Genomic DNA, 27,605 nt, shown 5'->3' on the forward strand with positions numbered 1-27,605 from the left:
ACTGGACTTGGAAGAGCAGACTGGTTCCAAATAGGAAAAGGAGTACGTCAAGGCTGTATATTGTCACCCTGCTTATTTAACTTATATGCAGAGTACATCATGAGAAACGCTGGACTGGAAGAAACACGAGCTGGAATCAAGACTGCCCAGAGAAATATCAGTAACCTCAGATATGCAGATGACACCACCCTTTTGGCAGAAAGTGAAGAGGAACTAAAAAACCTCTTGATGAAAGTGAAAGTGGAGATTGAAAAAGTTGGCTTAAAGCTCAACATTCAGAAAACCAAGATCATGGCATCCAGTCCCATCACTTCATGGGAAATAGATGGGGAAACAGTGGAAACAGTGTCAGACTTTATTTTTCTGGGCTCCAAAATCACTTCAGATGGTGACTGCATCCATGAAATTAAAAGACACTTACTCCTTGGAAGGAAAGTTATGACCAACCTAGATAGCATATTGAAAAGCAGAGACATTACTTTGCCAACAAAGGTTCTTCTAGTCAAGGCTATGGTTTTTCCTGTGGTCATGTATGGATGTGAAAGTTGGACTGTGAAGAAGGCTGAGCCCTGACGAATTGATGCTTTTGAACTGTGGTGTTGGAGAAGACTCTTGAGAGTCCCTTGGACTGCAAGGAGATCCAACCAGTCCATTCTGAAGGAGATCAGCCCTGGGATTTCTTTGGAAGGAATGATGCTAAAGCTGAAACTCCAGTACTTTGGCCACCTCATGTGAAGAGTTGACTCATTGGAAAATATTCTGATGCTGGGAGGGATTGGGGGCAGGAGGAGAAGGGGACGACAGAGGATGAGATGGCTGGATGGCATCACTGACTCGACGGACGTAAGTCTGAGTGAACTCTGGGAATTGGTGATGGACAGGGAGGCCTGGCGTGCTGCGATTCATGGGGTCGCAAAGAGTCGGACACGACTGAGCGACTGAAATGAACTCAACTGAACTGTGCAAATATGTTCTATGTTTATGTGGTCACCTCCTCAATTCTAACTGGTGGCACAATTTTACCCCATTTTACAGACTGGGAAAGGGTTGCAAGTTTTCTGGCATCCATGCGGTGTTATCTGATTTGACATTTAAACTGTCCACTTTATCCAAACCAAAGTACAATGTGGCGGTAAGAAATATAGTAAAATAAAGGGACTTGAGGGAACAGAATCGTCTTTGAGTTACAAAAGATCTAAATTATACAAGCAGCAGAAGTCTTGAATGGACACCGAGATGCCTTTTGAGATCATCTTTCACCCTCCTGGTGGTGGCACTGTACTATTATGGAATAGTTTTCTTAATCCTTTTTGTACCATGGACCCCTAATTTAGCCTTCTGGGGAATCCCATGGACCTCTTCTCAGAACAATGTTTTAAAGTGCATAACAGAGCAAATGGAACATTGCTGTAGCATCTGACCCCTGAGATTTTCAAGCATTTCCACTCTGTCCATCTCACCTCCCACTTGTACTCAACTGCTCTGAGACCTTCCCTAACCTTCTTCAGAGAAAGTAAAGGAGAGACATGCAAGCAATTTGGAAATTATGCAATTTGGAAATTATGTTTCTGAGATTGTAGTAGTGTCTTCTTTTTCTATTCTAGTTGATCAGATCAGATCAGATCAGTCACTCAGTTGTGTCCGACTCTTTGCGACCCCATGAATCGCAGTAGGACAGGCCTGCCTGTCCATCACCAACTCCCGGAGTTCACTGGGACTCACGTCCATCGAGTCAGTGATCCCATCCAGCCATCTCATCCTCTGTTGTCCCCTTCTCCTCCTACCCCCAATCCATCCCAGCATCAGAGTCTTTTCCAATGAATCAACTCTTCGCCTGAGGTGGCCAAAGTACTGGAGTTTCAGCTTTAACATCATTCCTTCCAAAGAAATCCCAGGGCTGATCTCCTTCAGAATGGACTGGTTGGATCTCCTTGCAGTCCAAGGGACTCTCAAGAGTCTTCTCCAACACCACAGTTCAAAAGCATCAATTCTTCGGCGCTCACCCTTCTTCACAGTCCAACTCTCACATCCATACATGACCACAGGAAAAACCATAGCCTTGACTAGAGGAACCTTTGTTGGCAAAGTAATGTCTCTGCTTTAGAAGCCTCCCCATTTCCTAAGCCCTCCACCTTTATGCAGATCAAGTCCGACCTTTCTCTAGTTCTATTTGCTTTGCATTCCCGGGCAGCCCTGGGTCCGCCCAGTCCTCCAGGCCGACCCCTCGAGGCCCCGCCCCCTTGAGGCCCTCAAGGCTCCGCCCCTATAGGCCCCGCCCTCAGCCGCGTCCCGGACCCTCTCTGGTCCCAGCCAGTCGCTCTGGGCCACTCTCTCGTCCCGCCTCCGAACGTGAGCCCCACCTATCCCCTCTTCCTTCCAGGCCCCGGGGCAGCCGCTGCAGAAGGATGGAGTCTGGGACCGGCACCTTCTCGGAGGAGCAATTCAGGGAAGCCTGCGCCGAGCTCCAGCGGCCCGCACTCTCCGGGGCCGCCTGGGAGCTGCTGGAGGAGACCCAGGGCATCAGCGTCTACCGGCTGCTGGACCAGGTAGCTGTCCGTCCCTAGAGGACCGCCGGGCGGCCGTCTGCGGGGGACAGGGTGGGGGGTGCTTCCAGGGGGTGGGGGTGGGACTGGGAGGTGCTCCCGGGGGATGGGGGTGGGAAGTGCTCCCGGGGGGCGGGGGTGAGGGGACCAGACAGGGCAAGTGTTTTGCCAAAAGTTGATGGCAGAGTGAAAACGTGGGTCTGCGGATTCTTGCTTAGCCCCACCCACTTGCCTGCAAGGGACGTGAGCCTCTTTCCCACGTGGGTGCCAGTGCTATCTGTGTGGCGGGGAGTATGTTAAGATTGAATCCAGGAAGAAAAGCGACCGGGGTGTTCAGAGAGTGGATGTACAGGGTGGTATGTGTGGTGTGAGGAATGTTGCTGAGAAGGGACCTACCGTCCACTCTAGTCATTTCACTAACTTGCTCCTTGGAGTGCTGCCGCTTTCCTTGTAAACTGCACCGAATAGCTTTAGCCTGAGAAAAAGTCTGGGGAAAAGTTGAAGGGTAGGAGGAATGGAGTTGCGGGTGTGGCGGCAGGCCTTTGGAGCCAGGTAACCGGCCAGGTGGAATGATGGCCTGTCATTGGGTGTGTCCCAGGGTCAATGAGCAGGAAGCTCAGTGTGGAGCAGGCAGAATTAATTTCTGAGTGTCATTTAAGCATTTACCTGGCTGCAAAAATGGACATGTTTTCAGAAAAAATCCTTTTATCTTCTGGATAAAATTGTTTCATTTTCCGCACAGGCCACTTCCAGGCATTTGCCAAATGTTGGCAATTCACTGCTCAGATGTATCTGATGTCTGGCCCCTTTCCCTTCCCTTTTTCCCCTTGACCTTTGTCACTCTGAGTGCCACCTCTTCCCTAAAATTGCAGTGATCTTCTGACTTGCTTTTTGGCCTTCCACCCTTTCCCTTCCATCCTGCACACCTGAAATCAAGCACCTGAAAGAGATTGTGATCTTATCATGCCCCTTCCAATGGCCCTGTTGATTGTGTAAAAAATAAAACCTACAGTAATAGCCTACTCATTTCATGCTGTCTTACGCTCAAGGCACCGTTAAGTGCTCTGCAGACACTGACTTAGTCCTCACATCGGTGCCATGTTGTCAGGCACTATATGGACTATCACCTTATTACCAATTTGGAAATGGATATATGGAAAGATTAAATTGAAGGCTCAAGACTCACTCTGGGGTTGGAACTCAGCTTTCTAGCTCCAGACCTACGCTATGATACACTCCTCCACTGACTCTAGAGGGCAAGTATGCCAGGTGGGCTGTGCTTGGGGGACTAGGCTGGTCCAGGGCCCATGGCTCCTCCACACTGGTCCTGTCCTCCCATCAGCCCTGACCACTCCCCTCACATCCCCTGAAGGGCTGTGCCTTTTATCCCACAGCAGCCCCTGCCTGAGCTGAGGCCGAATGTCTGGTTTTGTATTGTTTCCATTGTGTATTGACATGGAGCAGGGCCCACCTCCCTCCTGGGGGGAGGATGGGTATTCAGAACTGTTCTTATCCCTCTGAACCATGATATAAGTCGTATTTCCACCTGTTCTGGGCATGAGGGCAGTTATAGTACATTGATGTAAGCTACAAGTCTTTGCAGAGAGCTCCCGTAAGTTTGAGGCCATAGGCGTGGCCTTGAGCCCCAGCAGCTAGGCTGGGACCACTGCCCATGGCCACCGTGATCTGCACGTGCATTCAGTGTCTAGGGACCCTGCTGTGTCAGGTGCGAGCCCTTTCCTAGATCCTTAGTTGCACATCCAGTGTTATTTGCTGCCTGACCCATTTTGCTAGAGCCGCATTTTCTTTCCAGGTTGACTCCCATCCTTTACTTTCCTCCTGGAGGAGAATTCCATCAAATCCCTCGGTTAGTAAATCTTGTCTCTGAATGCCACTCCATGTCCAAGTGAATTCAGCTTGTCCTACCCTGCCTAGACCTGCACTTATCTCCCCTAAAACCCTGTGCCCTCTTCTGTCTGGTGATCCAGTGTGGTTTCATCCACCATGCATGCTGTTGATATTATGTGACTCTGTTTCCTCGTCCACCCACTTCCCGGCCCAGAACCGTTATGCATATGGCCTTGGGTCCCCAGGTCCCTGACTGGAGGTCCAACCAGAAAATCCTGGCCCCTCTGTTAATGTTCACCTTGGTTTACATACCAGACTATTGCCCTGGTCATTCCAGGTCAGGGTTTTCATTGCAATTGTTATCATCTGGCTTTTTCAGTTCTTCCGACTGGTGTACAGAGTGGACTTGTTTGGGGCCCTTTAATGTTAGGGGACTAGCAGAGGGTCTTATTGATCCACCTGACTTTTGATGGAGTTGCATTAAGACCTTTCCTTCAGTCCCATCAATAGACACATTATTCATCTTATTTCTTAATAACCATCTACAGATTTCCACCCTGCTGGAATGAGTCCCTTGCTTCTTCCTGTCTCTTCCTATTTCTTGTTAATGTGAAACCCATGAGCAGAAGCTGAGACAGGTAATCCTATAAGGCTTCTTGAAATGCTTGATTTTGTTTCAGTAAGGTTACGTTTGGTACCCATACAAAAATAACCCTTTTCATCAAAGTTCTTGCTAAATCTTTGTTGAGTAAGGGACATGTTCAATGGATGAATGTCCTGATTATGGTAAAGGCAGTCCATCATGGTTTGCATACAAAGCATATTAGCTGTTTCATCAGGGGTGTACCATTTGGAATTTATGGAATAAGAAGAATCAGACAGGCCCCCTTCTCAGACTTTTCAGTGACTTTTATCCAGTTGAACCAGGCTGGCTGTTCCACAGGGAATAACCCGCTGTGAGTCTGCATTAGGGAGGAGTGATCATGATCTAAAAATGATGCTGTAACGAAGTTACCATCACATGATTTGAAAAGACTGACATAAGCATACAGGTACTTGAGAGAGTTTGCAGTATGACAGATAAATTGTATTTTAAAGTAAAAAAAATTGTGGCTTCTTTTTAGTAGACTCGAATAATTCTGAATCTTGTTCTTGCACAAATGGCTACTTTTGATACTTTTCCATTTTCTCTTTTCCTATTAAATCACAGAATTTTAGACTTAGAAAGTCTCTTTGCAACCATTCTGTCCAATTCCCATCACCCTTTCTTTTTGCTTTTGTCCTGCTTTCTTTGCCTACTCTGTTTCCTTGTTCTCACCTTCTTTTTCTCTCCCCAAGTGTAGTGCTAACTTATCTTTACATGGCCCCTTAATATAAAAAATGCTATTACATGTAAGTTTTCATTTATCCCTCTCAATAAATATAGAAAATAGGTAGAGACAGGTTTATTTTCTTATTTTATGGATGGCGGTAAGACCCAGAGTGAGCCACACAAGCCCTCATAGCTAGTACTTAGACACGAACCAGTGTACTTGGATAAACTCAGTACCAAATATATAGCTTGCTTCAATTCAGAACTACATTCTTTTTCTCCAAGCTAAGCAAAGCTAAACCAGTCAATTCTAAAGGAAATCAGTCCTGAATATTCACTGGGGGGACTGATGCTGATGCTGAAATTCCAATACTTTGGCCACCTGATATGAAGAACTGATTCATTGGAAAAGACCCTGATGCTGGGAGAGATTGAAGGAGGGAGGAGAAGGGGACAACAGAGGTGAGATGGTTGGATGGCATCACCGACTCGATGGACATGAGTTTGAGTAAGCTCCGGGAGCTGGTGATGGACAGGGAGGCGTGGTGTGCTGCAGTCCATGGGGTCGCAAAAAGTAGGACACGACTGAGCGACTGAACTGAACTGAAAGCGAAGCTAGGGTAACACTGCTGTGTGCTATGCTAGTCTATGTGGTGCTGTGGAAAAGAGCATGGATTTTGGAGGCAGAGAGTCTTGAGTTACAGTCTCTGCTCTGTTCCACTATCATTCATTTATTCAGGAGATATTCACTGCGTGCCTCCGATGTGGTAGTGCCTTGACAGACACTGGGCATAAGCAGGGAGCAGGCAGTAGGAGCTGCTGGTTCAGTGAATAAGCTTCTTAAACAATAAACAGTATTCACTGATGATAATAAACATAGTATATAATGAAATGACAGCTGAAAAATGCTACAGAAAAAGCAAAGTGGGATGAAGGGATACAGAGATCTTATGGCAGAGGTGGGGATATCCAGGTGTGCTTTAGATACAGGGAATCTGGAAAAACCCTCTTCCAGAAGTTAACAATTGAGTGGAGATATAAATGAAAGAAGAGATTGCGCCCTGCAAATATCAGAGGAGAAATGGACCAGAGAGTGTTCCTCACAGCTCAAGAGCTGCCTGGGGAGCTCTCAGGTCACCTCTCAGCCCTATTAGAGCCCCATCGTAAACAGAGTTGGAGTGGAGCTTGGATGGTCCTTTTGAGAAGTTCCCCTTTCGCCTAGAGGCTGATTATTCTGTCCTGTCTACTTTGGTGTGTTTGAAATGCTTCAAAATAAAATATGTTTTTGTTGCTTCTTTTTGTTTTTTCATGTGAAAGCTTCCCAAGAAATTGTAATGAGTGTGCTGTGTTATAAACCATTGCAGTAGAGGGAACGCTGAGTGCTAAGTTCCAGGCTGACCTTCCCTCCTTTTCCAGGAGGGGCCAGAAGGACACAGGACCAGGGTGAACCTGGTGTTGGAGAGTGGCCCCCACTTACTACTTGGGGGATATAGGCCGGCTGCTGTTTCATTTAAAATCTCAGCTTCCTCATTTGCAAAACAAGTCTAATTCTTGCTTTTTAGGATCATTGGTTCTGACAAACATTGAATGAAATGATCCATGGCAGAGTAATTCTTGACCTTGAGCATACACTAGACTCATCTGCAAAGCCTGTTAACATTCATCTGCAAAGCCTGTTAAAATTCACAGTTAATATCCTACTCCGTTTCAGATTCAGTGGATCTGGGTGGGACTTGAGAGTTGGCTTTACATTCTTTACTTGTCCTCCTCCTCCTTTTTACATTTTGTTTTTATCGAATGGCCAGGTGATACCGAAGCTCTGTGGATTATACTTTGCGAACCACTGATGTAAGGGGAGCTTCTCATGTGGTGCTCAGGTGCACCACCCCATGTGGTGGCACCAAGAGGCAGGAGAGGGAAGAGCGAAAAGGAGGACTATCTTAAGGTGGAAGTCATGTCCAGGTGAAGACCAACTCTTCCTGGTTTGTCAGTGTCCACTTGGGAGTGGATGTGGTCCCCTGAACAGCAGGGAGAAGGTTCCCTTGGAGAGAAGGGTCGTGGGTCATTTGCAAAAGCTTTCCCAGAGATCTGCAGTCAGGTCTCCCTGGAGCTTTAGGCTGGATTCTATGCCAGTAGACACTGTGACCTGCCTGTAGATGGAGTGAAACTGGCATGCAGAGCTCACATCATTGATTTAGACCAAGAAAATGTTGGTCTGGAAAAATCTGACTGAGGGCTTGACTTCTTACGATTTGAAACCAAGTGTCTGGCCCTGTGTGAAGCGGCTGCCTTTGTCCTTGCAAAGGTCTTCTCATCAGTGAGTTTGGTCAAGAGAAGACAGTACTTTCCCAGGGACTGTTCTTTCCTGTGCTGTTGCCCTACTGAACTACTGAGAGCCTGGCCTTACTCGGAAAACTAGGTTCAGCCGTGCTGTGTCAAAAGATGGCTTGGTCTTTTGCAAGGAAGCAGTGTAAATTGCCATGGAAACAGATTTACCTCAGTGGTGAGAAGCTTCACTCTGATTTCCCAGATGGAATCGTAATCCGACTTGCATCACGGACCTCTTCACTTCTGGGTGAAGGACTCTTCTCCCTTTTCCCATCCTACTAGGTACCAACATGATCGATGGAGCAGTTGATGCATTGGGGACACCTACAGAGCCATATGTACGAGTGGGTAGGACCACCGTGGCTAAAGCTGAGCAGCATGTGCAGCCTTCCTCTACTTGCTGCCACTGGTGCAGGTCTGCTCGCTCTCTCTGTCTCTCTCCTGCCCCATCGCCCCTCAGTGTAACTGGATAGATAATGTTGGAGCCTCAGCTCTCTCTCCTCACTTCTCTCAGGACGAGCCTGTGGTGTGAGGCAGCATGAAGATGCTGACTGATCACAAGGTGCTGGTCCAAGATTTGAAGGCATGCCTTAGCGGGGAGGGGGGAGCAAGATCCCCCAGGCCTGTCTGCGGGTGTAAGTCAGACTTTGTATTGCACAGCTGGTTTGGGGCTGTTTGAATACACCCTAGTAAGAAGAAACCTCCAAAATACTGCTTCATGACCCATTCAAGCAGTGTTTCAGAACTTACTGTGTGCCTGCATTTTGGTGATGCCTGATGTATTCATCAGACAGAAAGTTCATACCTTCCAGAAACTTTAAGACAATAAAACAGGCACCTTTTATGCAATGTCTATCTGAGTTCCTGACCTATAGCATATGTTTTTCTCCCTGAAAAGCTTCTTTTAACATTTCTTCCAGAGCCAGGTCTGCTGCTGATGAATTCCCTGTTTCTGTTTGTCTGAAAAAGTTTGTATTTCTTCTTCACTTTTGAAGGATGGGTTCATTGGGTATAGAATTCTAGGTCAGTGATTGATTTAGTGTATATTTCACCCTACCTTTTCTCTTTTTGCAGAGTGGTTTCTGATGAGATGTCTGCTCTAATTATCATCGGTATTCCTCTATAAGTAGAGTGATGGCCCTTTCCTTCCTGACAGCTTCTTTTAAGATTTTCTTTTTCTCTTTGGTTTTCTGGGTTTGAATATGTTTTGTTTAAGAGTGTTGTTGCTTATCCTGTATGGTGTGCTCAAGATCAGCAGATTTACTTTGAAGAGTGGTCTGAGCTTAAATGGTAAAGCCACATGTGATTTAAAATAAAATATAATATATTTGGGGTTTATAATGCAAAGATTCCTCTCTTGCATGTGGAGTAGCAGTATGACTCTAGTAATCCAGAGCTTTTCTGGACTGTATGTTTTTAGAAGTGGTGGCGGCAATGGTCTAAAGCAGGGATTGCAAATTTTTTTTTTTTTTTTTGTCCTGCAAAGAGCCAAATAGAAACTACTTTAGGCTTTATAGACTAAGAGGCTGTATATTGACTTACATAACCACTTTGAAATCTAAAAAACTATTGTTAGCTGTGGACTGTGAAAAATAGACAGCATGACAGATTCAGTAACTCCTGGTCTAAAATACAGTTCTGATGCTTAATTGCTCTGAGGTTTTGGGATTTATGAACCTAGGGCCCTAGCTGAGTCTCAGCTTCCTCATCTGTAAGCTGGAGATAATTCCTTTTCTGCCAGAGTTGTGCCAGGGATCCAATGAGAGGATACATTTTGAAGCCCCTAGTAAATTAAATGGTGTTTGCTGTGAGTAGGGTGATCTCTGTTCTACTCTACCCTTCAAGACCTGCATTATGTTTGTCCTGGTGAAACATATGACAAAGCTCTTTCACTCAGAACTGTCCACTAGAATGTTCAATCACATGGTCGCCTTGGCCAGAGCTCTGTCTACTCTGACGGCTTGTTGTTTCTCTAATAATATGTTGGGAGAGGCCAGTGACGCTTGGAGGCGGGATCATAGGCTGTGAACTCTGCCGTCACATCGCTGGCTTCAGGTCCAGGTTCTTTTGCAACGAATGAGCTTCAGGTCAAGCTCATTACTTGTGTGACCTTAAGTGAGTTTCATAATCTTCTAGTTTTAACAGCTGTATTTCTTGAGGTATCATTTAAGTACCTCAAAATTTACTCATTTTAAGTGTATAGTTCACTAATTTTTAGTAAGTTTATGGAGTCACACATCCTTCCCCGAGTCTAATGTTCAAATATTTGTGTTATCCCCAAAGAAACCTGTTCCCCATTTGTAGTCATCCCCTGTTTCCGTTCCCCGTCTTAGACAGCCACCAAGCTACTTGGTGTCTCTGCAGATTTGCATTTTTCTGGGTAGTCTGGGGCAGGAACACTGGGTTAGGGACTGGAAGGAAAGTTTCCCATCCAGGTTTTGCCAGCAGGAGTCATCAGCTGCCTTTTGATGCGTTGCTGTCATTTTTTTCATAAGGATCTAAGACTCCTTCCAGCTCTGAGAGCCTGTGCCATCTTTATTGACATCTTTAGCTTGTCGTTTGGAACAGTGGCTTGGAGCAAGTGTGCAGAGAGAGTAGAGCCATATTAGGAGCCGTCGTGGGGAGAAGAAGGGGATGGTGCCCTCCTCTCTCTGGCTGTCCCCAGAGCTAACTGTAGAACTCGAGCAAGTATGTCACCTCTCTGAGCTTCATGTCATAGGGACGTGACACCAGTGTCCCTATTGATACCACAGGGCTCTATTGAGATTACACAAGATAGTGAACCTAAAACTAGAACCTGCACTGTGTTTAGAGAAATGAATGTTCGTATTATTGAAAGAGTTTATAGCAGGTCAGAGTGATTGGACAGCTTCCAGCGCAGAATGCATGGCAGCTGTAGTGACGCTGACAGATCACCAAGGCAAATCCATTCCAAGCTGAAAAGCCAAGTGTAAACCTTGCCTGACTGTTTTCTCAGGCCCAAGAATATAGTGGGCCCATGGTGGTTGTTGCTGTGTTTTTTTTTTTCCTGTGGTACATAGTAGAGGGAGGTGGAACTTTCTGTAATAGAGTGTGTGAAGTTTCAGATTTCTATGCAGAATTAAATATGCTGCAGTTTAATGTCCATTAATTGTGTCCATTATCTCTTATTCTCTTCCTTAACTATTCGTTTCAGTAATGCTTATGTGTTTTTGTACTATTTTAATGAATTACATAGTGTAGTATTGTGTGCTCTTTTAATGAACTCCATAATGAATCACACAGTCTCACATGCTTGGAAATGTTCAGAAGTCTGATCAGTACTGTTTTGTCAGTCTACTTTAATGCCAAATAAGAAGCAAACCTGGACTTAGATTGGAGGACATTGTATTAGGAAGAATACTTTGACCATAAGATCCGTGAGTTTCTCAGGGGAGAGGCAGAAAGGTCTTTTTTTTTTTCCCAGAGAGAGAGGAGTCAGCAAGACTGAAACCGCTTGTGGGGAAGTGAGGTGAAGGTGGTCTGCTGAAGAATAGAACAGAATGTCTTACCCTGAGGCCAGTTCATTCTCAGCAGGGCTGGATGCTGCTTAGACTGAGGCTGGGCCAAAATTTAGAGTCTGGAGGAAGGAGATGCTTAACTAGTTTGGTGAACAAGCGTTTTGTGCCTATTGATCCTTGAAATAAGTAGCTTAGAGGATCATTTGTGGGACCGTCAAAGGGAATTTAGAGGTGTTGTGTCTGGCCTTGTGATAGGTAAACAAAGGGTGTGTGTGTGTGTGTGTAAAAGTGATTCTTTTGTGATAGCTGTTTTTTGAAACACAAAGCATGGGAGAGTTTCTTAATCTCTGTTGTTTTTCAGGATCGCAGAGCTCAAATAAAATTCTCAATAAGAACCACTTGTAATGAGTAGGATTGCTTGTAGCTGCAAGTAACAGACAACTGGATTAACAAAGTATTAAACAAGTGAAAAGGGAAAGTGAAAGTTACTCAGTCGTGTCCGACTCTTTGGACCCCCTGGACTATACAGTCCATGGAATTCTCCAGGGCAGAATACTGAAGTGGGTAGCCATTCCCTTCTCCAGGGGATCTTCCCAATCCAGGGATCGAACCCAGTCTCCTGCATTGCAGGCAGATTCTTTACCAGCTGAGTCACCAGGGAAGTCCCCAAAGAGGGGTTTCTATTTCTCACCTAGCAGGTAGTCCAGAGGTTAGCAGTTGCTGGCATTGAATCAGTTGATCAACAATGTCAGTAAAACTCTGAATATTTTCACTCTGCTTTCTCATTTTTATTGTCTCTTAATCACAAAATAGCTGCTTCAGCTCTAGAATCATACCCATATTCAAAAGAAGAAAGAATCGTCTTATGGCTGCCTCTACCTGTAAAAGAGATGAGGAAAATTATCAGCTGTGCAATTTTCTTAGTAAGAAAGAGAGTATATGCTATAATGAATCTCCCGTTTCTTCTGGGAATTATATTCTACACATGGTATCAACTGATTCTCTACCATTGACTAATTCTTTTACCACCTGTAGTGTAGGAAATTACAGTATCCTGTAATCAGTGCGTCATTAGAAAAGTATGTTGTTTTTCGGTTGTTCAGTCGTGTCCAACTCTTTGTGACCCCATGGACTGCAGCACGCCAGGCTTTCCTATCCTTCACTGTCTTCCAAAGTTTGCTTAAACTCATGTCCATTTAGTCGATGATGCCATCCAACCATCTCATCCTCTGTCTCCCCCTTCTCCTCCTGCCCTCAATCTTTCTGACATCAGGGTCCTAAAAAATAGTGGATATTTGTTCAAGTGGTTCACTTTGCTATACAGTAGAAACTAACCCTAAAAGTAATGTAAAAAAGAAAAGCATGCATTGCATTTTACTTTGGATAAAGAAATTGAGCCATTCTTAAAAGTGTTTTTCTGGAGGACCTTCAGGAAAAGCCAAGCACCTTTTGAGTATACTTGTTTAGTCATTTATTGAAATGTTAGAATTTCAAAACGTATCTGCAAAAAATTTTGCACCAGAATTATATCTCTAATTTGAAAGAGAATTACACATCAGTACATTGCCCAAATAAAACTAAGATTTATGCGTCCTCCTACTAAATTATTTGTACAAACAGTGGTACCCAGTCCTGGTGAGATGTTTCTTTGCTACTGGTGAGAGTATAAATAGGTAAAATTCTTTCTTAAAGATTTATAAAAAGTATAAAGAGCATTAAAATGTTAATGTCATTGACCCTAAAATTGATCTCTGAAGAGGCATTTTGCTTGCCTAATGAGAAAGTTAGAATTAGGAACCAGGTTTGTCCATTTGGAATAATTTTTCCAGCAATGTTCATAATTGTGAAAATATATGGAAACAGAAATAACTTACAGAATAATAAAATTAGCTGATCACTCAGTTTCAAAATGATGTCATTAAAAATAGGAATACAGTCTGTTTATACTATCTTACTCCCATTGTATAACACATAGAAATATTTATTTACTCAAAAAATATGCAAAATATTCAGTTGGTATTTGAGGATTATGAAGTTACATGTTTTAGTTTTCTTTATTATTTTTGGCATCTTCTAATTTTTCTCAATGAATATGACTTACTTTTATAATTATGAAAATTTCATTTTTAAGAGACATAATGAAAATGTGAGTTTGTTTCTTTTGAAACAAACCCCTTCTTTTGAAAGGAATGAGGGGTAAAAATTGCTTTGACCCGGAATTTGAGTGGGGCTACTCGGTGCTTGAAAAGAGCATTTTATGGACGGACTAGCAAAGGTGTCACCCAGCACTTTGCTTCTCCGGTGTTCCGGCATTTCTCAGTCCTGCCGTGAAGGGACTGTTTAAAGGCAGTCGTCATAGTAGTTCCTTCTTGGGTATTCACGTAAGTCGCATCACTCTCTTTTTCTCTTTTAGAGGGCTTTCTGTTTTCTGTGGTATTACTGGAGTGAAGTCACTAAGAGCAGAAACTACATTCAAAAGGGAAGGGGACTTATTCCAGGAAACACTTTGTCTTCATGTGTCCAGATAACCAAAGCTAACTCATGGAAGCTGAGAAGATCTTTTTTTCCATACATAATTATCCCTTTTGCGCACTGTATAGAAAATCAGTTCAGTTCAGTCACTTAGTCGTGTACGACTCTTTGAGACCCCATAGACTGCAGCACGCCAGGCCTCCCTGTCCATCACCAACCCTGGAGTTTGCTCAAACTCATGTCCATAAGTCCATGATGCCATCCAACTATCTCATCCTTCGTCATCCCCTTCTTCTCCTGCCTTCGATCTTTCCCAGCATCAGAGTCTTTTCTAAGGAATCGGTTCTTCGCCTCTGGTGGCCAAAGTGTTGGAGCTTCAGCATCAGTCCTTCAGCATATAAGTGATATGCTATCACTTATATATGGAATCTAAAGTAGGACACAAATGAGCATGTTTATGCAACGAAAACAGACTAACAGATATAGAGAACAGACTTGTGGTTGCCTGGGGGAGATAGAGCGGGGGTGTGAAGGATTGGGAGTGTGGGTCTGGCAGATGCAAACTTTTACATGTAAGATGGGTGAACAAAAAATCCTACTGTATAGCTCAGGAACTACATTCAATATCCTGTGATAAATTAAAACATAATGGAAAAGACCATGGAAAAGAAGGTATGTATATCTATAACTGAGTCACTTTACTAAACAGCAGAATTTAATACAACACTGTAAATCAACTATACTTCAATAAAAAATGGTAAAAAGAGAAGCAATATATCATATATTGCAATTAGGGATTTGTGGATTTTAGCATTACATGCCATTTAAATTTTCTTCACATTTTATAGTTTTTCTTAATTAATATGAATTATTCTTATAGTTATAAAAATTCACTTTATTGTTTCAAAGACAAAATGAAGTTGTGAATATGTTTGCTGAGGTCCTCTTTCAAAGGAAATGATTCTTTGATGCAAGAATTCAGATGGGGCTGCTAAACACCTGTAAAGAACATTTTATTGATGGACAAGGAAAGGTGTCATCCCACAATTTGTCCTCTGGTGTTCTGGCATTTTTCAGTCCTGCCATGAAGACAGTGTTTAAAGAAAGTTGTCATGATAGTTCATTCTTGGGTATTCACATAAATCACACTGTTTTATTTTTCTCTTCCTTGAGGGCTTTCTTTTTTCTTTTCTGTAATATTACAGGACTGAAGTCCCTAAGGGCTCAAATGATCGATACATGCAGGAGGGCTGGGAACTAGTTCCAGGAAGCAGTTTGCCTTCATTTATCCAGATAACCAAAGCTAATTCATGTGAAGTTGGGGAGATCACAATCTCTACACATAGCTATCCTTTTTGCTCACTGTGTATAGATAACGGGGCCACACTATTCCTGAACAGAAGGTAATTCTTTGTCTTCCCAAGCTAACTAAAACGTGTGTGGGTGTAGATATGTGCTGGTATAAAGCCTCATCCTCTGTGAAGTTGATGGGAGGAGACAGGAGGAGGAGGACTTTTCTCTTGACTCCCTCCCTCCTGTGGGGTTCCATGGCACAGCATGCGTGGAGGTCAGACCTACCAGTCTCTCATTTGCTCATTGGAAACTCTTGGTATAATGCCACGTGCTCTCAGAGCTGAAACACCCGTATGAATTCAGTTTCAACTTTACTTTCCTTTTTCCTCCAGGTACTTTCACAGACATCTGAGATTCCTAAACTGAGAATTATGGTTATGCCACCTAAGTCAGGAGACCCTTGAAGCCTCAGGATCTCTAGACAGATTTTCACGTTTACACCTTGACTTCACATAAGTTCTTGGAACAATGTTTAAGAATGTAGGTTCATTCCTCTGGGGTTAGCCATTAGGACTGCGTTAGCACCTGGAAGTAGAGGTACATTTAAAAGGTTCATTTTTGTTTCTTGTGTTTGTTTCTGTACTGGAACTAAGTCATTAGTTTAATCCTAACAAAGAACCCTTTGCCAAGAGGGTCAGGAATTGTACAATAAACTTTTTGGCAGGGGTGTCAGGAATTAGTTGCCATTGTACAGCGAGTGAAGTGTATCCCCTCCAGCCTACATCCTCACAGAATATGGCTTGAAAACAAGGAAAATCTCTTGTACTTAGACATTTAGAAATGATCTTTTTTTTCTGAATAAAAAGGACTGTGATTTGAAGCTGGTGTTTCTTTCCCCATTTTGTTCTTTTTTAAATCTTTTAAAAAATTTTTAATTGGAGGATAATTGCTTTACAATATTGTGTTGGTTTCTGCAATACAATACAACAGCATGAATCAACCATAAGCATACATATATCCCCTCCCTCTTGTAGGTCTCCTCCATCCTCCCCTTTCACCCCACCCCCCCGACCCCTGCCTCTAGGTTGTCACAGAGCACTAGGCTGAGCTCCCTGCGTTATACAACAGCTTCCACCAGCTTTCTATTTCACATATGTTAATGTATATGCTCAATGCTACTCTCTCAATTTGTCCCACCCTCTCCTTCTTCTGTTGTATCCACAAATCTGCTCTCTATCTACATGTATCCTTTTTCATTCTTTTATACACAAGTTTTTTATAGAAAAAAAAAAACAGTTGCTGAAAAATTCCATCTTGGAATTGGTAAAACAATAATGTTTGGGGTTTCATTATGGCCCATGGTTATCTAAAATAGTCTGAACTCTGCCTATGTGACATTTCCACATGAGTGTTTAATAAGCACTTCAAACTCAACATGCTCAAAGTAGAACTCTCAGTCAGCCCACAGGTCACCACCTCTGCAAGCTTTCTCTCTCTCAGGAAATGGATATCCCATCTACCTGGTTGTTTAAGCAAATGTTAAAAGATTTGTTCTAGCTATCTCTGTCTCTACAGCCAATCTGTCAGCAATTTCTGTTGACATTACTTGCAAAATGTTACCCTAAATTACTGACTTCTCCCCATCACTATTGTTACCACTCTAGCCAATCATCAACCTCTCTTCTCTGGATCATTGTACTGGTCTTCTAACCCATCTCCTTACTCATTTATGTTCTATTTTCTACCAAGAAGCAAGAACTATTAAAAAAGAAAACAATTTCCCTATTTTTAGTTATTGACTGGCTTTCCATAGTTACTAGAATAAAATCTTTTTGCCCACTGCCTTGGTTCACAAAGCCCTCTGGACCCCGCCCCCACTACTTCTCTGACAGCAGCTCCTATCACTTTTCCCCATCACAGTTCTCTGGTCTCCCTGACTTTCTGTTCTTTGAGGAAGACAACCAATCCATCAGCCTGTGGGCCTTCTCCCTACCAGGAATGGACATTTCTCATCTACCTATGGCCAGCTCCTTCTAATACTCAGAAGAAACTCTTCTGATAAATCCCTCATAGAGACATTCCCTGAACACCTGGTGATATACAACAAACCACCAGCCCCCCAAAACTAGACACCATTTATCACATCACCTCCTTTTATCCTACTTAAATTACCTGGGTACCTGTCACCAGCACCTGTGGTAAAGAACAAATAGAACTATGAGAGCAAGATCAGCAAGATCTTCACCTGTTCTTTCACCATTGCATTTCCAAGACTGCAGAGGAGATGCCCAGTAGTGAGATGGCACAAGCAACTATTTTTCATATGCTGTGTAATAGCAACTGGGGAATCAATAGGCTGTTTCTGTCTGTTCTCATTTTACAGCCAACTGGACTTTATGAGTATAAGTTCATTGGTACCCTGAGAGCTCCACCAGATCTACTTGTAGATATCTGTATGGATTTAGGCTATATAAGACGGCAGATCCCACAAGTTACAGGTGAGTGACATGTATTCCTTAGAAAAAATCGGTTAGAAGGTAGAATCTATTGCTATTTTCTCTAACCAGCAGAAATCAATAGGTTTACTTTCTATTATACTATGTTTCGTTTTAAATTTTGGCTTAAATTCTGAGGTGCTGCGCTGAAATATGCCTTCAATACTTCTAGGACTTCCTTTTTATACTTTAATAGATTCACTCTCCTATTTGCTCCTGTTTGAACTTACTACAAGTTTGTTGTCATCATACACACACACACACACACACACCTGGAAGAGCATGGAAGACTTCTTGGAGAAAGTGGTGTCTGAGCTTTGTTTGACAAATTGAACCAAAGTTTTATAAACAGCAAGAATATATATACATGGTGAGGTGAAAAGTGAAGGGTGAGTGGGTTAAGGACGTTTGGCCCAGGAAACAGTATGAGTAAAATGAAGAAGGCATGAAACAATATGATTTTTTTTTTTTAATCTGTGAGCAGTTGGGTGCTTTTGGGTTGTTGGGGTAGCAGAATCTGGAATTAACCTGGGAGGAGAGTCCAGAGACCCAAGGGCCTAGGCTGGTCACCTGGCTACACTTCTTAGATTTTTTCCCAGAAATGATTGAGAATTATGAGTGGCATTAAATAGGGGATATTTCTGGCACTTAGAGTGGGGAGTGATCTCTGCTGTCCCAGGCACAATGGACCAGACACAGCTAGCCCAGGGGCCAGAAACCCTGACAGGCACTTGCTGTGGTTAGGAATGCTGGTTGCAAGGAAGAAAAGCTAGCAAATTGCAGTGTAATGAAAGGCAAAAACATTTATTGGTTCATGACATTGAAAATCCACGGCTGTCTGGCTTCCAGGATAGCTGCACATAATAGTTCATTTCTCCAGCTGGACTCTGCCTTCTTCTGTATTGACCAGATTCTCAGGCAGATTCTGTGTCATGCAGAGAGGCCACCAGAAGATGCAGGCTAACATTCTAACCGAGTACACAACCCCAGAGGAACAGGAACTTTCCTACTGATGGCATCCAGAGCCTCAGGATTGGCTCTTATCGCCTCAGCCTGGATCATATATTATTTCCTTCAGCATGCTTGTCATGGTTTAGGGCCACATACTATTTTCAGCTACTCTTACTTTATGGGGAATGGTGGTGCCGTATATTCGAGGGAGAAGCCAGGTGTTCTCTGGCCATCTCCCTGCCAGTTGTGATTCAGTCATGTGCTGTAGCCATTTACAAAGCCTCTGATGTGTGGTACTTGCTATCAACAGTCCACACTATGGAGTATAGTCCAGAGGCTGCAGTAGTTTGACTTTTCTGGAATCATCCTGAGGTTCTTAACCTAACTCTGGTCCTCCCAGATCTTCTATAAGCTACCTGAGAACTTCACAAAGCCACTTTTGGGCCTAAACTTGCGAGAGTGGCAAGCCAGGATTCTGTCCACATATGCCTTCCCTGAACTAATCACTGTGACCATGTTCTGCTCATTTTCCCAGCCCTGAAATTAACACTGAGTCAGTCTGGGAATACCAGACCACCTGACCTGCCTCTTGAGAAATCTGTATGCAGGTCAGGAAGCAACAGTTAGAACCGGACATGGAACAAGAGACTGGTTCCAAATTGGGAAAGGAGTATGTCAAGGCTGTATATTGTCACCCTGCTTATTTAACTTATATGCAGAGTACATCATTAGAAATGCTGGGCTGGATGAAGCACAAGCTGGAATCAAGATTGCTGGGAGAAATATCAATAACCTCAGATATGCAGATGACACCACCCTTCTGGCAGAAAGTGAAGAACTAAAGACCCTCTTGATGAAGGTGAAAGAGGAGAGTGAAAAAGTTGGCTTAAAGCTCAACATTCAGAAAGTGAAGATCATGGCATCTGGCCCCATCACTTCATGGAAAATAGATTGGGAAACAGTGGAAACGGTGGCTGACTTTATTTTGGGGGGCTCCAAAAATCACTGCAGATGGTGACTGCAGCCATGAAATATAAAGACGCTTACTCCTTGGAAGGAAAGTGATGACCAACGTAGACATTATATTAAAAAGCAGAGACATTACTTTGCCAACAAAAGTCCACATAGTCAAAGCTATGGTTTTTCCAGTAGTCGTGTATGGATGTGAGAGTTGGACTATAAAGAAAGCTGAGCACCGAAGAATTGATGCTTTTGAACTGTGGTGTTGGAGAAGACTCTTGAGAGTCCCTTGGACTGCAGGGAGATCCAACCAGTCCATCCTAAAGGAGATCATTCCTGAGTGTTCCTTGGAAGGACTGATGTTGAAGCTGAAACTCAAATACTTTGGCCACCTGATGCGAAGAGCTGACTCATTTGAAAAGATCCTGATGCTGGGAAAGATTGAGGGCATGAAGAGAAGGGGATGACAGAGGATGAGATGATTGGATGGCATCACCAACTCAATGGACATGAGTTTGAGTAAACCCTGGGAGTTGATGATGGACAGGGAGGCCTGGCGTGCTGCGGTCCATAGGGTCTCAGAGTCAGACACGACTGAGCTACTGAACTGAATTGAACAGTCCTGCTTAAACTACATAGTGGGGAAGAAGGTAAAAGGTGATGCTCTGAAGGAGAATGAGATTCTGGTGCAAGAAGGGGAGAGTCATAGCAGAGCAGGCAAAAGCAGCAGATGTCCACTCATTCCTTTTCTTTCAAGGTCATCTTCAACCTCTTGTAGTAATGGACTGATAAATTCTTTACTCCATGTTCTGCTTCTAATAGATTTTCTTTCTTTCAAAAGCTGAATTAAATAACACATTTCTGTGCTGTCAGCACCTTCTCTAGGGATTCTCTTGGTTCCTTCAGAAGCTTAGGCTTGGCTCCTCTTCTAAAGGGTAGAAGCTTCCCACACAGCTTGAGGGCATATGCTGTGCACTTCAAAGCATTGCTTTGCTCTCTCTCTCCAAGAGCTGATGCTATTTGCATACAGTAGCATGGTGGGTGTTAAGGAGATTTGGTCCCTGTAACTATGATATAAAGCAACACGGGAGAGAGGCAAGCATCTTACAGTTAACATAGTTCAGCCACTTTCTAGCTTTTTCAGAAGGACACCTAACCTCTCTTGAAACTTCATTTCTAAGCTGGGTTGCTCATTTCCAGGACACCTGTAATATGTCACAAAATTTAAGATGAGGAGAAAGGTCACAACAGAAAAATTATTGGCACTGTAGTGTCATCTGATGATTACCAAGATTTTAGAACTTGAAAATTTATTTTTGGATGCCTAATTTTGTTTCACTGCATTCTGTCTTAGAATGTTGTTTGTGGTATACAATGAACAAGTTTTGTTGGGTTCTTTTATTTCTACTGTGTTATTCTATCTACCAGACACTGTCCCTGGACAACAAGATTTCAGTGGTTCTAAATATTTGACTTTCTCTAAAATTCAATGCCTCGTGAGTTAGTGGTTTATCACCCTACAAGGTTGTCATATCAAAGCTTCTTGTGAATTGAAGCCAAAGGTACTTCCAGATGCAATAACGTCTTTTGTGTTGTTTTTTGTTTGTTTGTTTTGCTTTGTCTAATAGAAGCCTATGAAACAGAATGCAATGGAGAAACAGTGACCTACATGAAAATGGAGTTCCCTTTTTTTGTGTCCAGCAGAGATGTATCCTTTTCGAATGCATACTATTATTCAGCTTTCTAAGTGTCTTTGTTCTTCATGGCCATGACTCAATGGCGGTATATCCAGAAGGTGGACAACATTGTCTTTGACTCTTGCATAAGCATCTGCTAAAGCTGTCACTTCTTGTGTAGCTTTCAGAGATCTCAGTGTGATTTCTGGGTCTGACGACATGGAACATCTATAATTGTGGGAAGGCAGCTCATACTTTCCCGAGATTTTTCCTAGAAAATCCTTGTACCCCAGATTTGGGGACCTGAAAACAACTTTTCCTTCAGATAATTCAATACACTCCCTCAGTCTGTAGAGGAGGAAGCCGGGCCCCAGAGAGTTAAGGTGATCGAGGCGCACAATCAGGCGGTGAGCAGCTGACTCGGGGATGGAACTCAGGCCCCGCATTTCCAGCTCTCTCCACCGCCCCTCCTCCCCCAGCATTGGCTCTGGACCCTGTGAGTGTGTGTTTCCTGCTCAGTTTCTTAACATTGAATTACCTTCCCTGTAATAGTGCCATAGACATGGTGGCTGGTCTGAGAATCTTTATTGCGATGAAATGATTATATTACTCTTGGTGAACCAGAACCAGTGAGGACATTTGCCTACTACTATTTCGATGTCCACATATCTTCCTGTGGTCACCAGGTATAAGTAACCTTGCCTGAGCATCTTCTGTGCCCAGAGGTCAATGATTAGGGCTTACGGGGACAACAGAGAGCAATGACAGGAACCATTGCTTCCTGCGTGAGATTCTGCTCCAGTCTTTCTCCAATGCCCCCACCAAGCCTGTCTACAGGCAGTGTTCCTCTCTGTTCTTGCACAGTGAAGCCGAATCTCAGAAAAATTAAGTTACCCAGGATCACAGCTGATAAATGACAAATCCTCTGAGATCTCATTGCTTTATTGGAGAAAGGAGGAGTGGGTTCCCCTCATAATTAGAGCAGCAAAGAATCACTGATAGGTGGGTAATGCATGCTCTTGAGCTTCCCGGGTGGCTCAGTGGTGAAGAATCTGCCTGCCAGTACAAGATATGCAGGAGAGCTGTGGGTTTGAGCCCTGGGTCAGGAAGATTCCCTGGAGCAGACATGGCAACCCACTCCAGTATTCTTGCCTGGGAATCCTATGGACAGAAGAACCTGTCAGGCTACAGTCCACGGGGTCACAAAGAGTCAGACACCACTGGGAACTGAGTATGTACACCATGCCTGCTATGAAAAGAGAACACCAGGTGGGAGGTGACAGGGCTCTGCAGGGAAGTTAGGCAGACCAAGCAGGAAGTAACTGGCAGATTAAGGGAGCAAACACCAAGTGGAGGCAACAAAACAATTGCCTTTTGCTTCTGACTTGTGGGCTTTCCTTTTATCCATCTGAGAGGTTTGACTCTGGCCTTGCCTTGACTGGCAGTGTAGTGCGTCTATGTGAAGCAGCGGCGAGAACTGGACTTCAGAGGGCGGAAGATTCAGGTGGTCCTGGCCAAGGGCACCTCGCTGCCACAGTTTCCAGAGAGACCAGGCTTCATCCGGGTGAGCCAGTGCCAGGTGAAGCTGGCTGTGGAGAGTGCTGGCCATAACCGGAGCAAAGGTAAAACGAAGGCAGTGGTTGGTGTATGGTGCGCCCTGTGAGGGCTGCGGTGACTGTGAGGCTCAGAATATGCAGGATGCATTTCCCCTGAGGTCAGAGAACTGGGCATGACTTCAGAGGAAACAGAGGAGACTCAATCCACCCCTGAAGTTTGGCTACAATGCAAGGTGGATGTTTAAATCTGATCAATGTATTTTTTACTTACTCTTGCATTGTGCAAATGAAATCAGAACATCGAAGTGAACCAAAAGGTTTAGGAATTCACTTCAGGCTGCTCTTGTTCTGCACATTCTGGCTGGAGGTGAGCAGGAAGGCTAGTGGGACCATCTCTGAGGAGGTACCTCTCACTCAGCAAAAACTAAGGGACTCAGGACCTGTCTGCCTTGAGTTCCATACTCAGGAGAGAATCTGGGAGGGGTTTGTGTGGCCACCTGCTGGACTGGAATGGGTATGGCCTGGAGACTGCAGGGAAATCTGAACATTGTTCTGGTGTGTGTTAGATCTGCCGCCTTGGATGTATCACCCCACTCTCCTAAGTCTCAATTTTATCATTTATAAACTGGAGTTTAATTTTATCAACTTTTATAATGAAGATAATTGAGAGCAATAACTGAGATACATATCCAAATATCTAGCACTTATGCTATGCTATGCAATGCTATGCTAAGTCACTTCGGTCATGTCCAACTCTACGGACTGTAGCCACCCAGGCTCCTCTGTCCATGGGGATTCTCCAGGCAAGAATACTGGAGTGGATTGCCATGCCCTCCCCATCTAGCACTTGCCATGGGTTAAATAAATAGCAGCAGAATGTGCCTTGACTGTTTGCCAAAGTGTGTATATAAGTGTCCCATAATGGAGATGGGAGAGTCCACTTGAATTGTGTGTTACCTCTCTCCTTAATTTTTGGCCTGAATGTAAACCTGGATGTTTGCTGCTGTATTTTTCCTCCTTTTGAATTGTCCCTTCTTTCCCTCTCTAGTATTTATTTATTGCTTCGTAAACCCTGGTGGCTGGATTCCATCCTGGCTTATCAACTTGCTTGTCAAGGTGAGACTCCCTGAGGCAGGGGGGAAGCGTGCTTGACAAATATTGACTTACCCTGTGGGGCTGTTAGCCTGAAGAGATGTGCAATCTCAGGCCTCATGATGCTCTTTTACGAAGCAGCATGGTTGACTGACTCTGGTTAGGACTGGGGTTGCCAACACCCAGGACTGAGGCTGGGACAAAAGACCAAACTCTTCACCCGGAATATCAGCTCCCCACTACTTTCCCACCAAGATCCCACCAGCATCACTCTCTGGAACCTTTGGACAATAACCTGCTCCTTGTAGGAACAAGGGTGCCTGTGGACCCTGTATCTGCTTATGCAGGAGTTAGGCCAACATGGCTTGGGAGACAATGAGATATGCTCAAGCCTGGGGAAGCCTCCAGTTTCATTTTTGTGTTTTCTTCCTATAAGGAGAAGGGACTTCAGTGGTATGCAGATCACTCCTGGAGACCATTCAGTCTGCTTTGTGAGGTCCTACTTACGGGTTGGTGGGCTCACCAATTCACAGGGAGAGTAAGAAAGTACACAAACTTGAGTAAAACACATCATACTTTGAATTCTGGTCCCTACTTCCGACTGTGTAATCTAAGGAAGCTATCAGTTTCTCCCCTCCAAAAAATGGGGATGGATATTTCCACAATGTAGAGAAGGAGTAACCAAAACAACATTTGGGAAAAGTCTTGGCAATGTTCAACACTAAGGGATGACATATCCTGCCTCTTGCTCCCAATTCTTACCAATTTTCAATTTTGTAAAGCAAGTCCTTTCTTTCATCTTTTTGGAATAACACACAGCCCAGCCCAGTCCCATTTTCTGAATTTTTTTTTCTTTTCAAAAATAGTGTCTTAGAATTGTCTGAGCTTTCTACTAGCAAAAGCTAAAATATGCAAGGTCTGAAAACTGTGGCCCCTACATTACCTGTGCCCTGAGTCTTACCTTTTTCATCATCAGTGCCAACATTCTGTTGAAATCTTACCAGGAGCCCTATTGTCTTATTTATTATTCCCCAAGGCATCTTCCTTCACCCTTGCCACATCCTGAGAATGAAGAGTAGTTGCTGTGAGGACAGAGTAATGACAATGTCCTTTTCTTTGCAGAATGGAATTCCTGGCTTCCTGGCTGACCTGGAGAATGCCTGCCTGAGGTACCAGAGGAGAACCTAAGAGAGATTTGGGAGCTTTTTGTTCATGAATGATGTCCCTGGAACTGCCCCAACTTCTGCTGCTCAGGATGTCTGTCATTTTTCCATCTCAGAAGCCTGCACACACTCCAGCACCTTGTGCCCAAGGGTGCCAGCCTGATGCCTAACTTCCTTTCCCATTCTCCCCACTCTGGAACAAACTGCCTTGTTTCACTGTAGAATGTGGGTCAGATTCAGAAAACCCTTGAAGAAAAACTCAGAACTTTTTGTGGATGGACTTACCAAAATGCTCCAAAGACATACAATTCTAAATCAAGAACATAGGAATCTTTTTTTTATATATAGTATATTTTCTTACTGAAAGATAATTGCTTTACAGAATTTTGTCATTTTCTGTCAAACCAAAACATGAAAGGTATATATATATATCTCCTCCCTTTTGAACTTCCCTCCCTTCTCCCTCCCCATCCCACCCCTCTAGGTTGAGAACATAGGAATCTTTTGATTTCCATCTTACTTGCAGATCTTCTCCCTGATGTAAAGAAGCAAACTGAGGATAATAAAGATGGATGGGTGGGATGTCCTCCATATTGTTCAAGTTGCCACTCAATTCTTTGAGGAATTAAAGAAACCTATATTATCTTACAAACCAGGCCTTTATTATAACTGCAAAGGAGGCTCTAGGAAGAATTCAAGCCCACTTTTCCTTTTTACCCATGCCCAAATGTACCCTTTTCTTCTCAAAATGTTTGCAGATGTTCTAAAAGTTATGAACTTAAGGAGCAAAAGTCCTTGGTGCAACTTCCATTCTTTCTTTGTGTCTTTGAGATATAAATATTCTACATAGTCTTCTCTAGGATACAAAAGAATCTCATAAGAAGGAAAGAAAAAAGTCCATTTTGATAATTAGGAGTAGGAAACATCTTAAAAGTTTCACTTGGAAATATTAGTAAAAAACTATCTGAGCAGATAACCTTGATTTACTCCATCTTCCAGAATCACAATGGACCCAAATCTTCTTTTATAAACCCCTGAGTTTCATATTATCATATCTGTTTATTTCTTTCTCTATCTATATGCTCTAGTGAATTTTTTGTATTTCTGAATGATATTTCCAAAGTTATTTTTAAAGGCTCCAGTAATTGACTTGAAGTTCAACAAGAAATATACAAATCAAGTGTACTAACAGAAATATAGAAACTAACCCAAATGTTTTCCAGATTCATGTGATCTAGGATAATATTTGGTAAATAAACCTATTTTTCAAGGACAATTGAGTGGTGCTACAAAAACAGTGGAAAATACCCTCATTTTAATCTGGTTATATGCCCAAACTTTTATACTATTCATGGGGTTCTCAAGGCAAGAATACTGAAGTGGTTTGCCATTCCCTTCTCCAGTGGACCACATTCTGTCAGACCTCTCCACCATGACCCTCCCATCTTGGGTGGCCCCATGGGCATGGCTTAGTTTCATTGAGTTAGACAAGGCTGTGGTCCTAGTGTGATTAGACTGACTAGTTTTCTGTGATTATGGTTTCAGTGTGTCTGCCCTCTTGCAACACCTACCGTCTTACTTTGGTTTCTCTTACCTTGGATGTGGTGTATCTCTTCACGGCTGCTTCAGCAAAGTGCAGAGCAGAGCGTGGGCGGCCGCAATGGGGCACAGAGCATGGGCGGCTGCGACGGCGCAGAGAGCGCGGCCGAGACGAACTACCCCAGGTCCGCGGTCAGAGGACAGAATAGGAAAGACGAGAGATCTCTTTAAGAACATTAGAGATACCAAGAGAACATTTCATGCAAAGATGGGCTTGATAAAGGACAGAAATGGTATGGACCTAGCAGAAGCAGTAGATATTAAGAAGAGGTGGCAGGAATACACAGAAGAACTGTACAAAGTGGATCTTCACGACCCAGATAATCACCATGGTGTAATCACTCACCTAGAGCCAGACATTCTGGAATGTGAAGTCAAGTGGGCCTTAGAAAGCATCACTATGAACAAAGCTAGTGGAGGCGATGAAATTCCAATGGAGCTATTTCAAATCCTGAAAGATGATGCTGTGAAAGTGCTGCACTCAATATGCCAGCAAATTTGGAAAACAGCAGAGATCAACTGGAAAACTCAACAGTGGCCATGTGGAAAAGCAGTCCTTTTCCAGGACCGGACAAGATCAGTTTTCATTCCAATCTAAAAGTAAAGCAATGCCAAAAAATGCTCAAACTACTGCACAATTGCACTCATCTCACACACTAGTATGGTAATGCTCAAAGTTCTCCAAGCCAGGCTTCAGCAATATGTAAACCATGAATTTCCAGATGTTCAAGCTGGTTTTAGAAAAGGCAGAGGAACCAGAGATCACATTGCCAACATCCGCTGGATGATTGAAAAAGCAAGAGAGTTCCAGAAAAAAACATCTATTTCTGCTTTATTG

General features: G+C 43.5%; 1 protein-coding gene across 1 annotated transcript; it reads left to right on the top strand.

Annotated features, from left to right (window-relative positions):
- Positions 1-2,365: 2,365 nt before the first annotated feature.
- LOC109574399 (phosphatidylcholine transfer protein-like) lies at positions 2,366-26,444 on the top strand. Its single transcript, XM_019982413.2, has 6 exons — positions 2,366-2,546; positions 17,659-17,773; positions 21,310-21,389; positions 22,808-22,979; positions 23,962-24,029; positions 25,128-26,444. The coding sequence occupies exons 1-6, from the start codon at positions 2,406-2,408 to the stop codon at positions 25,191-25,193; spliced, it is 642 nt and encodes a 213-aa protein (XP_019837972.2). The 5' UTR covers positions 2,366-2,405; the 3' UTR covers positions 25,194-26,444.
- Positions 26,445-27,605: the final 1,161 nt, after the last annotated feature.

This window comes from Bos indicus, chromosome 19 (assembly GCF_029378745.1).
Source record: "Bos indicus isolate NIAB-ARS_2022 breed Sahiwal x Tharparkar chromosome 19, NIAB-ARS_B.indTharparkar_mat_pri_1.0, whole genome shotgun sequence".
Lineage (NCBI taxonomy): Eukaryota > Metazoa > Chordata > Mammalia > Artiodactyla > Bovidae > Bos > Bos indicus.

Coding starts and splice junctions, on each gene's coding strand:
- LOC109574399 (XM_019982413.2), top strand. CDS start 2,406: ATGGAGTCTGGGACCGGCACCTTCTCGGAGGAGCAATTCAGGGAAGCC. Junction 2,547..17,658: donor TCTACCGGCTGCTGGACCAG/GTAGCTGTCCGT, acceptor CTCATTTTACAG/CCAACTGGACTTTATGAGTA. Junction 21,390..22,807: donor TTTTTGTGTCCAGCAGAGAT/GTATCCTTTTCG, acceptor CTGGCAGTGTAG/TGCGTCTATGTGAAGCAGCG.